At 43.7% G+C, this 16,577-nt stretch overlaps 8 protein-coding genes across 8 annotated transcripts; 2 read left to right on the top strand and 6 right to left on the bottom strand.

Annotated features, from left to right (window-relative positions):
• Positions 1 to 1,377: 1,377 nt before the first annotated feature.
• Positions 1,378 to 4,317, top strand: GLAREA_02247 (E set; the record flags this gene model as incomplete). Its single annotated transcript, XM_008089463.1, has 1 exon — positions 1,378 to 4,317. One exon carries the CDS (start codon positions 1,378 to 1,380, stop codon positions 4,315 to 4,317), a length of 2,940 nt encoding a protein of 979 aa, XP_008087654.1.
• Positions 4,318 to 4,617: 300 nt separating this feature from the next.
• GLAREA_02246 (uncharacterized protein) lies at positions 4,618 to 5,693 on the bottom strand (the record flags this gene model as incomplete). The annotated part of the gene is made up of 3 exons (XM_008089462.1): positions 4,618 to 4,795; positions 4,859 to 5,439; positions 5,502 to 5,693. The coding sequence occupies 3 exons, from the start codon at positions 5,691 to 5,693 to the stop codon at positions 4,618 to 4,620; spliced, it is 951 nt and encodes a 316-aa protein (XP_008087653.1).
• Positions 5,694 to 6,143: 450 nt separating this feature from the next.
• GLAREA_02245 (uncharacterized protein) lies at positions 6,144 to 6,704 on the bottom strand (the record flags this gene model as incomplete). The annotated part of the gene is made up of 1 exon (XM_008089461.1): positions 6,144 to 6,704. One exon carries the CDS (start codon positions 6,702 to 6,704, stop codon positions 6,144 to 6,146), a length of 561 nt encoding a protein of 186 aa, XP_008087652.1.
• An 833-nt stretch (positions 6,705 to 7,537) lies between these two features.
• Positions 7,538 to 9,236, top strand: GLAREA_02244 (uncharacterized protein; the record flags this gene model as incomplete). Its single annotated transcript, XM_008089460.1, has 6 exons — positions 7,538 to 7,726; positions 7,775 to 7,845; positions 7,901 to 8,091; positions 8,139 to 8,725; positions 8,779 to 8,931; positions 9,003 to 9,236. 6 exons carry the CDS (start codon positions 7,538 to 7,540, stop codon positions 9,234 to 9,236), a joined length of 1,425 nt encoding a protein of 474 aa, XP_008087651.1.
• Positions 9,237 to 9,520: 284 nt separating this feature from the next.
• Positions 9,521 to 9,994, bottom strand: GLAREA_02243 (uncharacterized protein; the record flags this gene model as incomplete). The annotated part of the gene is made up of 1 exon (XM_008089459.1): positions 9,521 to 9,994. The coding sequence occupies one exon, from the start codon at positions 9,992 to 9,994 to the stop codon at positions 9,521 to 9,523; it is 474 nt and encodes a 157-aa protein (XP_008087650.1).
• Positions 9,995 to 12,445: 2,451 nt separating this feature from the next.
• Positions 12,446 to 12,925, bottom strand: GLAREA_02242 (uncharacterized protein; the record flags this gene model as incomplete). Its single annotated transcript, XM_008089458.1, has 1 exon — positions 12,446 to 12,925. One exon carries the CDS (start codon positions 12,923 to 12,925, stop codon positions 12,446 to 12,448), a length of 480 nt encoding a protein of 159 aa, XP_008087649.1.
• Positions 12,926 to 13,816: 891 nt separating this feature from the next.
• Positions 13,817 to 14,332, bottom strand: GLAREA_02241 (uncharacterized protein; the record flags this gene model as incomplete). The annotated part of the gene is made up of 2 exons (XM_008089457.1): positions 13,817 to 14,164; positions 14,237 to 14,332. The coding sequence occupies 2 exons, from the start codon at positions 14,330 to 14,332 to the stop codon at positions 13,817 to 13,819; spliced, it is 444 nt and encodes a 147-aa protein (XP_008087648.1).
• Positions 14,333 to 14,775: 443 nt separating this feature from the next.
• Positions 14,776 to 16,423, bottom strand: GLAREA_02240 ((Trans)glycosidase; the record flags this gene model as incomplete). Its single annotated transcript, XM_008089456.1, has 5 exons — positions 14,776 to 15,390; positions 15,449 to 16,032; positions 16,090 to 16,122; positions 16,172 to 16,313; positions 16,367 to 16,423. The coding sequence occupies 5 exons, from the start codon at positions 16,421 to 16,423 to the stop codon at positions 14,776 to 14,778; spliced, it is 1,431 nt and encodes a 476-aa protein (XP_008087647.1).
• Positions 16,424 to 16,577: the final 154 nt, after the last annotated feature.

Below are 16,577 nucleotides of genomic sequence, written 5' to 3'. Positions count from 1 at the left end.
CCAGCCCAAGAAATCATTGTAACTCCGACACTCTACAGAGGTGCGGATGACTCAATTTTCTCATTCATGTGAAGACGTAGCTGACATGCCGTGGTACGGAGCTAACTTCATGTTTGCGTCTTTATGTGTCTGATTTGCTGAAAGCCTGATTTGCGGGCGTCCAGTAAAATACCACTCAATTGTAAAAAATTCGCGGATGGCGGATTTGGTATGATTTGTCAGGAAATGTCAGGAACTGTAAGTTTCATCTCTTTTTCTGAAAGTAAGGGTTTTTTACAGTAAACTTGCCTTGTATGTAGTTTCATACATTATAGCTTCCCAGTTCTGTGATTCGATTTTGATAATAAGAAATAGTGACTTAACTAAATTGGGTGATGAACTAAAGTTTTCACGCAATACTTACTTAAACCAAACAGACGTTCCCATATGCAAGTTGTTGTGTACTGGACTAGATCAGTATCTGCAATTGAATTTAGACATAATGCAATTAACCAAGTGGAATAATACACTGTCAAACCTTAGGCAGATGCAATACTGCGTGGAAGTATATTTTCAGGATGGCCTTTATGTAAATATACAACCGCCTTTTTTTACTCCATAAACTTTATAATTCGTATCACACATTAGCCAAGCGACGGTAGCTCGGAATGCAGCGAATAAAATTCTAGTAATGGTGTGTACTGGACACATGATCACACATTTTTGTACTTCAGCCCTACAAGGCTGAAAGGTTTCACCTGCCTCTTGCATTCGTACCTGGCGATGTCGCACAGTATATGGCAAATTCCGACGTTGTTGAGATTCTTGGTATCCTATCAGCTCACCGAGAATTGACTCGGAAAACAGGATGTGGTATGTTCCCCCGCTTGGAAATATTCAAATCAAACTATCAGTGGCTGTAGATGCGTTTGTAGATACAAGACCATACTAAACCTACTTGATATGGGCTGCATGAAGAGCGACAAAGCAAAGCAGAGCGGCTCATGTCACTAACATTTCTTCTAGTAACTGACACATCTCCATCTAACTTCGGCGTGCCGCTCTTCGGGGCTTGTACTAATCGTATGATCAATTATACGGGGCATCGTCCCAGAGTAATGCGTCTTTCATCTTATTCGCTAATAATAACACAAACTTCCAAGCATTGACTGACTGAGTAAAACAAAGGCGTTCTAAAGAGGTGGCCGCCTATCTCAAAGCAGTTCTGGTCCCCTGAAATGTGTGTATATTAGGCTTTACCTTCGCTCTTATTAGTTCCGACACAAATCTTCTACAAATTTCGTTTTCGAAATATCATCCAACGAATTCCGAAAGATATATTTACTTTTACCATTCATAAACTCGCTCCCAAACAATCAAACGTTGACCACAAACATAATGGACATGAACGAGCTCCAAGTGTCAGAAGTCAGCGGCTCGGACAGCGGATTCCACCACAATCAACTTCACTCTACCTGCTGCCTTTTCCCTTGTATACCGCAATGCCATTGTTGCTGTCACGATGGCCAAGACGATGAACATCTCCCACGGCTCTCCTTGACCGGCATCTCTCCGCCACTCCCTGACTACATGCTCGATGAGTACCAACAAGAACAATTCCTCAAATTGTATCCAGCTAAAGACTGCGGCCCTGCGATCGCAGACTTTTCTCCTCGAAGCGCCTATCCCGGATCGCTTGTCGTTATAATCGGCCACGGATTTGCTCCTCGTAGAGAAAAGAACCGTGTGACGATTGACGGCCATCGAGCATTGGTCGTCACTGCAGAGCGCCACCGCCTTGTAGTCATCTCCAACTCAAATTCATCTACTGGACCGGTGAACGTGAAGACTTCATATGGACAGGCCTCAGGACCGAGAAACTTCGTTATACTTGCCTACCCAGCACCTGACGCATTTTTCAAGGATGCACCTCCGTGGTCCTTTCAAGGCGTTGGTGACGGCAAGTCGTTGCCACTCCGGTCGAAACTCTTGCAAAATCAGAGAATTGCAGCAGAAGATGCTGGTACAGTTTCTACCCTAGATCTGCCGCCTACCGGAACAGCCAGAATCCTCGCGGTTTGTCTATACCCAAAAGATCGACAGCCTGCAGATTTGGCGGCTGCGAAGGCGAATATTGTGAGCCTTGGAGCTAGTGTTACACAATATTACCAGCAAGCAAGTTACTCCAAGATCAATGTTGCGGTTGATGTTACCGACTATGGTGTGATGTTGGATAATTTCGATTGGTATTATCGTGCTTCCTCCACCGACCCTGGCTATCCCAATTTCAAAGGGGAGGTATTATCACAAATCAACGCTGAAGCAGCTCAGCATGCTGTCAACCAGAATTTCAACTTGGAGAGCTATGATGTTTTGATGATCGCCGTCCGCATGGGAACCTTTGTTCGTGCTTGGGGTGGAGGTATCGCGGGACCACACTTTGACTTTCAGAATCAGGCTAGATATCCCGGAACACATATCGACATCACAATCAGCAAGAGTCTGGGGCAAATGATACTCGGAGATGATGCTACCTGGGATCGTTTCGCTCACGAATTTGGCCATAATATCGTTTCGAGTCCATCCTCAGCTATCCTTGAGGAAGACATCTACGGTAGCGATCTTCCACCAGGAGCAGATGCTTCAGCGGCACCTTTCGATCTCATGGGCCAACATCCCCAAATGCCTCTATTTTCTGTATTTCATTTGAACAAGCTTGGATGGTTTAACGCTCAAAACGTCTTGACTCTTCAGTGGAATACACAGCCGACTATTGTTGAGAAAGAAATCGTCGCACATGGACTCACCGAAAACTCCACCTCGTCGAGGGTTCATGCCATCAAGATTCAAGTATCAACAGGGCTAGAGTACTGGATCGAAGTTCGCCAAACACCAGGAACGACTGGTCAAATATTTGATCCACAGATTCCAGTGCAAGCAGGAAAAGACGGTGGCGTGGTCATCACTCGCGTGACCACAGGAGTCCAGAACAACAACCAGTCGATGCGTCTTATCACCTTGCTCCAAACTAATACAAATTGCCTCAAAACTGGTGATGTTGCAGTTGATCCTGCTCGAACATTACTTATTACAGTACTGAACGACAACGTCCAAGCTCGCCCACTCATCTGCAAGGTTCGAGTTGAATGGGCTCAGCCAACGCAGCCAACACCCAATGGAACATTTGATCTCTCCATTGAACCGTGGAATACGAATAACTATACCACCCCGGATATCTGGGTCGACCGTAACCCGTTCAATGCCTATGACAGAGTTGATGGCGTTGGGAATCCTGTCAACGGTGGTGATGATCCGAGAGTTGGAGAGATCAACAAAATTCGTGCTCGAATCCACAACACAGGAACCCAGAAGGCCAATAATGTTCAAGTCACCTTCTACTCCATTACACCGCCGGGAGTTGGCGATAATGGGACTTGGACTCCACTCACGACCGTTCCCATTGCTGAAATAGCCAATAATTCGGCTATGATAACTTCAGCCGACTGGGTCCCCAGTGTTGGCCAACATACTTGCTTGCAAGTTATCATAGGCACTCAGACTGGAGAGATCTTGCTCGGCAACAACAGGGCGCAAGAGAACGTCTTCAGCTTTCAACCAGCCTCTCATTCTGTCCCCGAGCCTGTAGAGCTTCCCGTAACTATTCGCAATCCTCTCAATGTCCGCACACTCATCTTCCTGAACCTTGAAAATGTACCAGAGGGATTTTACGTCTATCTTCCTCATCAAGTCGTTACTGTCGAGCCCCTTGGTGAGCGCAATTTGGAGCTACTTGTCATCCCGATGAAAGAGATTCCAGACCTGAAATACAAGGTCGCCAATGTTGGTGTTAGTGGCTGGCTACCTCACGGCTTCGAGAAAGAGAAAGCTATTGGATCTGTCTTCAGACCAATTGGTGGTTTACAAGCCGTTGTCGCGCCTAAAATTGGAAGCCAGATCCGCCTTCAAGATCCCCCGAAACTTGTCAAACCAGAAGTTATTGAGGTCGTCGGAAGTGTCACACCAGCGACCGCGGAACAGAAAGTTAGGGTCGATTTGTCGCTCGAACAAGAGATCATCCTTACGGCGTCGCCCCTGACCGACAAGAATGGACGCTTCAAAGCTACATTCCTGCTCAGGAGTAACGATGACGAGTCGCCGTCAATCTCTCGGGCTGCAAATGATCTGCTGTTTTCCTCTGCAACACCACGTCAGCAAATCTTTAATCTTGTATTCCAGGGTCACATTGTGAATGCCTCGACATTGGCGCCGAGCGATTCAAATATTGTTCACTTCGAACACAAGGTCTCTATTCCAGACACCCCAGAAGGTCCGAAATAGTCGGGTACAGAATGATTATTTCGCTTTCGTACTGTCAAATACAAATTCTCAATGTATTGAGGTTTATGTTCAGTCTTTACCGTCTTCTTTTAGTACTAGTATTTGAGCAAGACAAATTAATTAGTTTGAACTCAATTAGTTTGATTTAGCAAAGTACCAACTACATTACCTGTTGTTTTCTCTCATCAGAACTATGTGCCACAATATAAACCAACTGCTCGCTGGAAAAGTCGGAAAAGGCCATTTACATGGGGAGGCTGTTTTGCAGCCGGCGCAGTTCCACGTGCTGAATCTGGGCATTCAATTTCTTCGGTGGTGGCCTCCTAAACACATCCACACTGTAGCCACCGTTGTGATGATTCCCCCAACAATTCCTACAATGATTCCTACTATTTCAACCTTTGTCAGACCTCCTCCACCTTTTCCGCCCGTCGCGGGATTATCGGCACCATTCTGTGTTCCGCTGCTAACTGTAGGCCTCCGTAAATCAGCAATTTGTTATTTCGCACTTTCCATTGGCGCTATGCATGAAATAACATACTTTGAATCGGTGTTATACACTGTTGCTACTGTCATAGCAGGAGCAGCTTGTGAGACGGACTTGATTGCAGTAACCACAACTACTGGCACGTCTGTTGATGAAAGGGTCCTGATAGATGTGACAAGAGTTGATTGCGAAAGTGCAAAGAAATATCTCGCGGGTAACATTGGCGCCAAACAGAGCAGTCGTAATATCCCCCACGGCTGTACTTTCGTTCCTGCAGATTTGATTATGAACGTCGCAGTAGCAGTAGTGGTAACTGGGGGCTGCAATGTTCCCACGTTTGTAATTACCCCAGGATTCGATATTGGTGATGTCCCGGTGGCAGATCTCCCAATGCCGCTCAGTGACGTCGCCACAGGTGTGCCAAAGGTTAACGGGCTGGAGCTTGTCGACGCGTCTACTGTCAACGTACTAGTATATGTATAGCCAGGTATCGGATAACCGTGAGAAGCGCAATACCTATTGTAGATATCTATTGCCTGTTGAACGTCGACGCTTGAATCCTTCCCACAGTCCGTGATAACAGCATTAGTGATAAGCTCGTAGGCTTTTGGGATTAGATCGGATCGACAAACGCACTATCGAATCCTTACTATTAGATATAACGTATGCCAAAAGCAACTAAGTAGTGGAAACCTACAGATATCACTTTACAACCCAATTCATGGACGGAGCCGGCTGAAGAAGCTGGGTTGTACGCATACTGCGCGCATGCTCGTAATGTAGAGGGACCACCGCCAGGGGTCTTGCTGAAGTCAATGTCTCCATCGGCGGCCCACGCCGCGGTGATGAGTTGAGTTAAAAACACCCAAAATATAGGCCGGGTTCGCATGTTGAGTATAATGATCGAACAAGATGCAGTGACAGCGATGAGAGACAAGATTGCTGGTGGCTGAGGCTTGCTTTTCAGCCTGTCCCAGCCTTGGCCTTACCGTATGTATGTTCATGGACATGATTTCTGGGGCATCTAATAAGGCTTGAACCATTGTCCAAAATTCAGGAGAATATTAGGTTCTCATAGTGTTCATTGTGGGAAAAGTGTAAAGGTAAAAATAATTTACCTATCTTCGAGACCTGAGAAGTCAAGTTTAAAGAGATCGCCGCTTAGCTAAGCGCCCTCTAACCCTTCTACACGTGACCTGTATTTCTGCTTTTTTATTCACATACGGCAATTATTCCGATTCGAAAGTTCATTGTTGTCAAAAATTGTCGAAACTAGCAGTTTATTGTTAATTATTAATGGCATGCTGTAGTATCTCCACCATATTACCACTCCATCTCTTTACTCCCCACTTACAACTTTAAGTGCACCACCACATTCCAAACAAGAATCATGTGAGGCCAGTTCCTCGGAGCCCATGATAAACTTGTACTCCCCAAAGACACGACATATAAGTGTCAGATTCAAATTTGCAGTCGACGAGTCGTTAGTTTTGAGTGTACACACAACTCCCGGTTTATACCCAATCACTCCATCGCAAAAGCCGCATTCTTCTTGACATCCGGCACAGTTAACGTGAACTCTGAAGCTATAATGACCGTGAACGTGACAGTTGATACTGACAGTTACCATGGGGGTCTGTTCCGTTGGATGGGATATGTAGGTGACGTTGCACGTCTTTCCGGTGAGACTGAAATCCGCATTTAATTTGTCGTTAGGAGGTCCGTAGAGTGTCGGGCTCTCAGAAAGCGGTAGTGCGACTTCATCAAAATGCATGTAGTCTTCCTCGTAGTCTTCATCGAGGGGCCATTCGGGATCGAATAAGACCCAAGGAGGACAGTCTAAATCGCCGCTGGTGATGATGATGACAGGTAAAGTGACAGATTGGATTTGAGACGACATTTTTTCAACCCAGTTGGGACAGGTTTTGAGATCCTAGTCATGAAAGTCTTTAGAAATATGAGAGTCTGCTAACAGTTAATCTACTCAATTTAAAAACAATGTGCATTGTTCACGCGATTGTCTTTGACGGATTCAACAACATAACCTTTGTCAGTTTATGGTTGACGTGAACCTTTCTGAACAAAGAACACTGTTATTGAGGCTTAGCGAGATTTCAAAATGGCGTTATGTTCCTTCTAAGAAACTTTATTCGATGAAGGGTTAGGCTCTTCAGGATAGCGAGTCGCTAAATCGTGCCTGGTACGCATTCACCCTAAGGCAATCGGTTTAGATTCTATTCCCATCGAGAGAATATCAAGTGTAATATCTCTCTTTCCGGTTTCTGAATGGTGTTAAACATTTGCTATTAATAAATTTCTGCCTACACAGAATTTAGAAGACAAGAAACAAAAATGCTAATTGCAATCGATACCAGAACACGGTTAACTGATGTGGTACTGATACATTAACTATTCTATGTTTTTGAGTTTTTAATGCGCTTAGGTAGACACTTTTTTCCCCAAATTTCAATTAGGGTTGGAAATACCTAAAACTGGTTGAGAATGAAAACGTCAAACTTTGTAAGCATCGAAATCAACTTAATTGAAAACAACATCGACTGTCAGTCATTGTCTCCGTCATGATGCATGGGTCAAATCACATGTTTTTCAGCTCCGTGAGCTGCATACAACCCCTGCACTCTGGACGCATCTCAACATGACAAGGCTAGAAAGTCCTCAGATATAATTTTACATCACTTTGATTTTTTTGTAATGCTAATTTTACTGCTCAAAATGGCTGTATCATATTTCCAGCCCTATATACGTTTTGGCTTCCCATCATCTGAGCTGGGGACTGGGTTTGACGACGAGACTAGCTGCCAATACTACAAGGCTCTACAGTACACGGGACCGAGCGGTACACAAACACGAGATGCGAAAGGAACCCTGGATACTGCTTTGATGCTGAAGTGGTTTGGAGAGGTTGGTTCTGTGTTGATTAACTGAGCAAACATATTTTGACACAGCCAGAAACATTCTGCTCAAGCCGGAAATAATTTGGCGGTCGCAGACGAGGCTTTCAATGGAGGTCTTCGACTACTGTACGGTCCAAATCAAACTTGCACATGAGGTTGGTGGGCTAAATAATGGTGCTAGATTCGGTAATTGCGAGTACGATATCAAGACGAAATATCGCAAACTACCGTTTAGCGAGAACGACTTCACTTATCTCGCAAAGCATCTTCAGCTCCCACAGCAGTTTCTACCTGCAATGAGAGTATGGACGTGCTGTTCATTCAAGTTCCTTTGCGTTCCTACGAATTGTGATAATTTTGCTCCTACTTTATGTAAGCTCCATATCCGAAACACGGGAATATGCACTGATGAGGAGTAGGTTATGTCTTCAAGACCAGTAGTTTTCAAATCGGGCACTATCACGTAGCCATAAGCTACGACGCGCTTAAAAACTTAACCTACGCAGTCCTTCTCTTGAAGCCGTTTCATCACCCTGCGAGCCCATTTGGCTTCACCGAACTTCTTAAAAACCTCAGCACATCTCCTCTTTCCACTCATCCGCTACTTTTGCCAATTCTACTTGCTGAGCTTAGTATGGCAATTTCAGATCAGAGATTTCTATGGGCTGATGCAGAAATTCATCAACTCGAACAAGAAACAGGACAACATAGCTGGACTGACCGAGTGATGGGCGATCCAATGAGTTTGGATTATACTAAGGCAACGAAGACTGTGAATTTTGTGTCTAGAAGTTTGGCGGTGGAGAGTATGAGAATTAAAGAGCACCTAATTACATTTGCTTTTATTGCCAAGGAAATTGATTCGTTGGCTGTAAACGGAGTAGCTGATGTCAAAGAAAGGGGTGAGAAACTGAAGGAAATTGTCGCCTATCATGTAAATACATGCGAGCACTTTTTGTTACGGGCCGAATTTCAGGAGAAGAAGGTAAAAGCTCTAACCGCGGTGGTAAGTTTCCCTACACTGAAAAACAAGTTGTCAAACTCTGACATGCTGTCCAGGTCTACCAATTCATGACGCAAAAAGACTCGAAAGTAAATATTGAGCTTGGAGAAATGACCGCAACGATTGCACGCGAAAGCAAGAAAGACAGTTCGGCCATGAAAGCTATTGCTGTGTTGACGATGTGCTTTCTACCTGGTACATTTCTTGCTGTAAGTCTCTACCTTAGCATTGATTTTAGTTTGCACCTCTTGCAAAGCAGCTATTTTAACCACTCATCTAGGCACTTTTTGCAATACCTGTCTTCAACTGGGATGAACCCACAGGTCCAGTCGTAAAGGATAGCTTCAAGTTCTATTGGACTATCGCAATACCGCTAACTGTGGGTGTTCTGTTAATCTGGGCAGCATCGGTCTTATTACCTTGGGCAGCATGGAGTTCCCGATTTAGGAACATAAAAAGAACAAGACATGGTGATCTTGAGACGGCCGATGATAATAGATGGAAAATACAATGATGGGAGACACAGCTTTGAGAATAAGAATCCCATAAACTAGACAGGTGTAATCTTGGTGGCTGTAGCTATTGACTGTTGGACTTCATTCTAATTTCTGAATTTAAATAAATCAATCCATCATTTCAGTTCGTTTTTTTCTTGACTAAAACTCCTAAAGGTTATGATCATAATCCGATGTTCTTCCCATCAGTTCTCCTAGCCAGATTCCCTTCAAATATACCCCATCTGATTTCCAATATTCGAAAGCGCCTGTCACCTAGCATCAATGTTCCTTGAACCCTCAACTACGGCTTCTTAGATTTCGATGCTCTGAATAAGTGTCTCTTTTTCTCTTCTCTCTCCGCAATCACCTTAAAATTCGCAGTCGCTTCATGTGCCATATCCACCCCTTCGGCAGAGTGACTAAAAAGACCCTTTTCACAAAACTTGCAGTTCCTATCCGGCTCTACGATGTATTTACCAAAGTGCTGAACATCCCAACCTGCTGAACTTTCCTCGCAGCCAGAAGTCATCCAGACCCGCGGAACGCTTTTATCGTACTTGAGCTTGTAATCTTTATGGCCGTTTCTAGCGAGTCTATTGGTATGAAAAGAAAGCTCACCAGACGGTTTTGTGATCTTTTCTTTACTCCATCTTGACTCTTCGAATGTGTGTATACGGACATCGCCAGGGTATGCTGGGGGCGCGTCTTGACTTGTGTTCTCAGTATTTGTGGAGCTGATATGGGCTTGGTACTCTGGGGGCGATTCTTCGTTCATCTTTATCTTAATATTGGCTATTTTGCTAATCAAGGGTTTCTGCGTAGGTTTCGGTCAACATGATTCGCCACTGTATCCCTGCTGAAGACCTACAAAACTGAAGCGATGGAAATCTGTGAAGCTTTTATTGATTTGACGATCTTTATATAGTATTCAAGACAGGATATTGCAGTTCTTTTTGGTTTCACTTTTTCTATGGTAAACGGAAGGTTTGAAGAAATCGAGCAATTTATACTGGATGCAGAGGGCTTGTTCATAAATTTTAAAAAACCGTCGATTCTGAAAAGATCTATGAATATTTAGAGTTACTGTATATGCTCCTTTCCTTCGTTGAGTCAAGCGTTCATTTGTTGTGCCATTCAAAGATTTTCTTCACCTAACAAGACATATCTTACCAAGCACTTAGAGCCAATTAATGATCTCCATACGAATCCAAATAAAACACCAATGACTTGAGTATGAATCCTGAGGATGTTCTAGGTTCTCGTTATATACAAGCTGGCCAGGGCCGTCAATAATTCATATTTCAGTTTCCACGGTGTTGTTGTTTGGAATTCTAGATCACGTAACACGTGTGACATAGGTAGTTGATGATTCTACTTGAACTCACTACAACACCTCGCCTTTGACATGATTATTTCTTGGAAGAACAGTCTCCATATATATAATCTAGTCACAACTTTAAATTGGTCCCTAGCAGTACATCCTGAATTTATTTGTAACTGTTCATACTCCCCAAAAGTACTGGTTTATACATCATAACTTCGTTAGAGTCATTTTCAACCTATGTATCTCAGCTTCAACGAGATCGCCAGCGAAAGCAGTTCTCGCCTTTGCGACCACTCGAGAAACAATATATCACGAATGACATCAAAGTGCCAATGCATGCAAATCAGTGACACTCACGCTCGTCGGTGAATTATTTGGTGTATCCTACATGAATATATTCCATCGTAGTTTTAAAATGTCCATATTCCTGGTTTCATGTCTTGCGAATTTCAGAGAAACATAGAACTAAGCGTTGAAGAACTGTATGCACAGGCTACTGAAAGTCAACGACGTTTACCAGGTATGTCCGGCATTTGTATTTCAAGTTTGCTCCACTGTCACTTGTTGCGACCTCGTTCCTTGCCTAAATCACATCACTTCGGCCTACGTCTACGCTCAGAAATATCCTCCAACCATTTTATAATATCCGAATCCTCCATCCTATAAGGGCTTTCACTCCTTACAATCCCCAAAACATGACTAGTCACATTCGAGAATTCCTTCAATTTCTCATTTAGCTCTTTCACCACTTCCTTATCAGCCTTATGATTCAATAATAATTTCCCACAAGGCAGGCAGCTCTGTAGCTTGGGGTCGAAAAAAAACCCAGGAAGGTCATGGGCACTCCATGTATTCTTGTTCTTGCATTCGTAAATGATCTGTATGACCTTCTCCGGACCATTATCATTACATGTGAAAAGAAGATTTGTGTGCTTGCCACAGCAGGTTCGACTGATACCGACTCATTATTGACCACGATTCTAGGTGAAGCGTCCTTATCTACGTGGGGGTTGTGGGGTACAGGTTCGGAGATCTTGACGAGGGAAGACTGTCGTTCGGGAAGTGGCTTCTCTGTTGAGCTAGGCTGGCGAGCAGGATGTGGTGTGTTTGCTCTATCCATGAAGACTACACGCAGAGATTTTACAAACGTTTCTTCTTGGATGCAATTATTTTTGAATGCAAAGACAGGAAGATTTCTTTTAATTGCACAGTGCTGTAGATCAAGATATTTCTCCAAGGACATCGCACAGAAGAATAATTTATAGAGGATGACCAAAACCCAACTCACACATATGGACATTCTTTGTGACATTTTAACACTTTTTATTCATAACAACACACTCATACCATGCAACACGGATCAAAGACAGCAAATCAAATAACAAGACCGAGTCACGATAATGGCACAATGACTTGAAGATCGCAGTCAATGATTTTGTCCCCTGACTGACATTTCAAAAGGATAATCTAATTTCGAACCTTCATTCTAAAATATGATTGTGAACCCATATTGGCCGACTCATTTACTCTCGTGGCGGGCCCAATTTTGACTACGTCGATGAGATATGAAATCTGACATGATGATTTACGATACGCAGAGACAACGTTCATACCGTTAATTTAACCTTGTGATTAATATCTAGTTTACTGATATGAACTCTGATGATAACCTTGATTTCTCTCTTCCTCAAGTTTCAACAAGAGGTGCTCACAATTGTGCACTTTTGCTTCTGAGGATTAACGACTTTTATGCATGTATCTCATATGTTTATACTTTTGCCTTCGCTATAGTCTCCCACAATCTTTCTTGTTCCCGTCATTCATATCCTCCCCAAAAGTACAGTAATCAAGTCCTAAGTCCCAAGTCTCAAATCTCAAATCATACCCTCACACCCCAGAAAATCATCGGTCCTTTGTACCACGTGGAATAAGGGCCTCAGAAGAACCATCCCGCCCATCCCAACTATCAACGCGACGACCATCATCCGCGATCTCTTCAAACTTAGCTGTCGCGCGTCCCGCTTCGATTTCATCTTTATCGGATTTCAACAGGTGTTGGTCACACATTCTGCATTTCTGCTTCTCGGGATCAACGACATGGCCAGGAGACTCGTGTTGTTGCATTTGTATGGTTCTTGAGCAAGTATATTCAAGTATTATTTTGTCCTCTGTCTTATCATACCTCAAACGCACATCTTCGTGAATGTATGGTTCATTATGGATGTGGCCTTCTAGAGTAGGGTTGATGGTGTATTTGATATATTCGGGCTTGCCGGAACGTTGAAGAGCAGGGTTCGTCTCGGAACTCGTTTTTGTTGCGTTTTCAGTCTTCTTGTTCTTCTTAGACTTTCCCAAAGCACTCAATAATCTTGAAGTAGGCATGATGAAGCTTTCGATATACGCTGTGAAAGAACTTGGAGTTTCCCTGCTAGCATAGTTTTTGAGTGACGATGTAATCTTTTCTATATTGCACAGATCTTGTTGAAGATGTTCTCTCGAAAAGAAATTGAAAAAGAATTTATACCCAGTACCCAAGACCCAATTCTCACACATTTTCGTTCTCTATGACTTCTAACCCCCTTTGTCCGTGACAACATACTCACTTCCCAGATTTTGGAAACTCACAACACTTCATCACTCAAGAAAGTTGAACACTCACCAGATTTGACTCCATCATATCGTCTATGCAAATCACAATAACATTTGAGCAACCCCAGGTATATCAGATGACTAACAAAAGAAAAATTCCATTCATTCTTCCCGGATGAATAGATAAGATTGTTGGCGTGATGTGAATGCAATGGAAGTATGAAAACATCGGATGAGTGTGCCAGGCGACGGAAAAGGATGTTTACTATGTCCGCGTGGAGCTATGCAATGATCATGAAGATAGCGGTTTCAGGTCTTGTTCCCAAAATGACCGTGTTCCTTGAAAAATCTTTTCGAAAGGGCGATATGATCAGATGCTTTTTTCTTGGAAGGCGAAGTTGAACTCATCATTGGTATTCTTTTTCTTGAACGAACAGTGTCAGATAGAAAGCTCAAATTTTTCATCTCGATGTTAGTAAGTGGCATCACACAATATGTCTCACATTCAATGCCATACACAGTACAATTACTAAAACACATAAAAAGATTGTATTAATCTAGAATAGTATCTAGGAAAAAGTAATATATCTACAGTAACGATGAACCAAAACTCCTCCACTCACGCCCCATATTTATCGTTCCGTTCATCCACCACATCTACTATTTCATCTTTGTAGGACTCGTTTAAATGGCCCGGCCGTCAAAGAAACGTCGATAACTCTTGTCATATATCTTCTTGAACTTAGCTGTTGCCTCTGCAGCTTTCTGCTTATCAACCCCAGAACTCAACAACGGTTTAGTGCACATGTCGCATTTCTCCAGACCTGGGTCAACGACATGGCCCTTAGATTTGTTCTTTCTGTCAGATCTATCGCTATCTTTATCGCATTGTTTTGCCGGGCAACGATACGTGGCGTGAACTTTATCATTCGATTTATCGTATCGAAAGAAGATAGTGCCGTGGAGACCGTCAGTGGGAGTGATATCAAATGCGTTGTCGTCGAGGAGATAGGGACCAGTTTTCTTTTCCGGCTGGTACTCGTCAGTTACAGGTCTCATGTGGTCGTGAAAATATCTATAAGTTTCACCGAAGCTGGGACATACCTTATCAACGGTTGAAGAGCTAGAACCCTCCTTAATCCACTTCTCCATTTCTTCTCCGATGAGCGCAGGCCTCTTGACAGGAGGTTGTCTAGACATGGCCAGGTAGCTTATGAGTGTCGAGTATCAGCAGGTATATCTTATTCGAGGCTGGTCTTGTTGGTCTTCAAGATGTGGACGATTTCTGTTGAAAGTGTTTTCTGGAAGCACAGAGGGCGAACGAAGAATTTATAGGGAACAGCTGAGTGTCAGGTTACTCATGAGCATAGCCAGTGTTGTCTCTGTGACTTCAAATGCTCTTTGTAGTTGGAGGAATGCACACTCATCAAGGCTTTGAGTCCTCTTGAGTGAGTACATGTGTCTGAAGATGAGTGTGTAGAGATGTCAGGGTCGAAAGAAACACCAGGGACGACAAAAGACGGGAATCTGAAACAACATAGGATCGACACATGTGCTATAAGCCAGTGACCGCATGCACGGTACGATTTGAGTCAGGGCTAAATTATCGTTCAAAATCAAAGTGGTGAGCAAGAGGAATCTAATTAAATCAATATCAAAACAAAGAAACCGCAGAGTCCAATCCCAAAGCTATTACGCAGATGACTAGTAACGGTTGCTCCAGATATCTGGAATGTTGGAGTCGCCACAGCCCCCGACGAAGTTGAATCTCCTGTTCCTGCTGCATTTCCCGAGGTGTTCCTGGATGCAGTTACAAGGCCGGTAGTAACCACTGCAAATGTTGGCGAAGCTGATGCCGGTCCAGGAATGTTAGTGGTTTGAACAATAGCAGCAGTCGTCTGCATCAGAGCCACTGTAGTTGATGTGCCAGCAGCCACTGACTTTGAAGATGTAACGGAACCAGAAGGCTGGATCACTGTTGCGGATTCGAGGGCACTGGCACTGGTCGATGGCCCTGCTCTTGACGAAGTGGGGGAAACGACCGCAGAGGTGACGACGGCAGTGGGGGCGTTTAGCCAGACGGAAACTACACATTGCGACGCCAACTTATTGTCCACGAATTTTCCGTTTTGCTTTGTTGGTGTTAAGCTGAGGGTGTAGGACGTAGAAAAGCTACCTGCAGCCCACGCGATGATGCCGAGATATACATCAGAATTTTGGTTGATAAAGCTGTTCTGTGCACAGAATGCAGTGAAGCACTAGGAATTTTATTAGCACGTCTAAATCAAATTAAATAGCAAAATACAGAAGGCATACCGAAGCCGTGCTCCCAGCGCCTGTCTCACTAACAAGACCTTTTCTCCCATTTTCTCTCAAGAATTGTGCCACACTTGCAAATGCTTCAGTGTTGTCAGTCGTACACTCGACATGGTTTCCCGAATTATCAACATCCAAGTATTTATGGATGTCAAAGATGAGGCCGTTTGTCGTTCCATCGGGATTCTTGACGACGAGCAAAGCTGCCCCACTTCCGTTGGCAACGAACTTTCCAGCACTTGTGAAATCATTGCCTGGCAGAAGAATCATCTGCGATGTTGCTCCAACATTTCTAATCGCTGTAACGGCTGCTTGACATGAGGTGGCCCATGCGATAATATCAACGTCATGAGGTTCGTTCATGAGTCCGAAGATGACCTTCTCATTAGCCTTGTATTTTATGGCTAATTGCTTCCATATATCAGCAAATTGATCATTCGTTGGGCCTCCATCTTGGCCAATAATTTTCCCATTCCACCTTGCGAAATTGTGTAGATCAATCGCGCAGTATGCTCCCGTTGCAAGACAAGCTTGCATGAGTTTATCGTACTTTCCCATATTTGAACTGTCAAGTGTACCACCAACTATTCAAATCAACTTCGTCAGTATGAATCGCTGAGTGCTCATCTAGCAATACTAACGTTTGTTGTTCAAGAGAAATTGCCATGAGACAGCTAGAACGAGTCAGCGACAAGGCCTTCATCTCAGCGAAATCCAACGCACGCAATCTGAAAATATTCATTTGATCATCCTTGACAAAATGCTGCATTTGGCCGGGTCCATCCGAGAGAGGAGGAATTGCAGAACCTGTCGGGCATGTTCCATCTATCTCACAACCAAATTCAAAGCCAGCAATATTCATCCCCTAAAAGAAGTCAATCGCGAGCAGATTACATTTGATCGAAATGAGAGCAGTACCATAAATTGAACTTTGGCCGCCACAACGCCAGCGAAAAAGAGTAACTTAAATAACATGATGACAAAAAGTAGCGAGTGTAAGTAGGAAAGTAGAAGAGAAGGTTGAAAAGAACGAAAAAGAGTGGAAGTATATCCTCGAAATCAAGACTCGCGGTCGGTCGCACTGCGACTTTCGCGTTCATCTTATGGGAGACGCGCTTGGAGCACTCCT

This window comes from Glarea lozoyensis (assembly GCF_000409485.1).
Source record: "Glarea lozoyensis ATCC 20868 chromosome Unknown GLAREA7, whole genome shotgun sequence".
NCBI lineage: Eukaryota > Fungi > Ascomycota > Leotiomycetes > Helotiales > Helotiaceae > Glarea > Glarea lozoyensis.
This window is presented reverse-complemented; position numbering and strand designations above follow the sequence as displayed.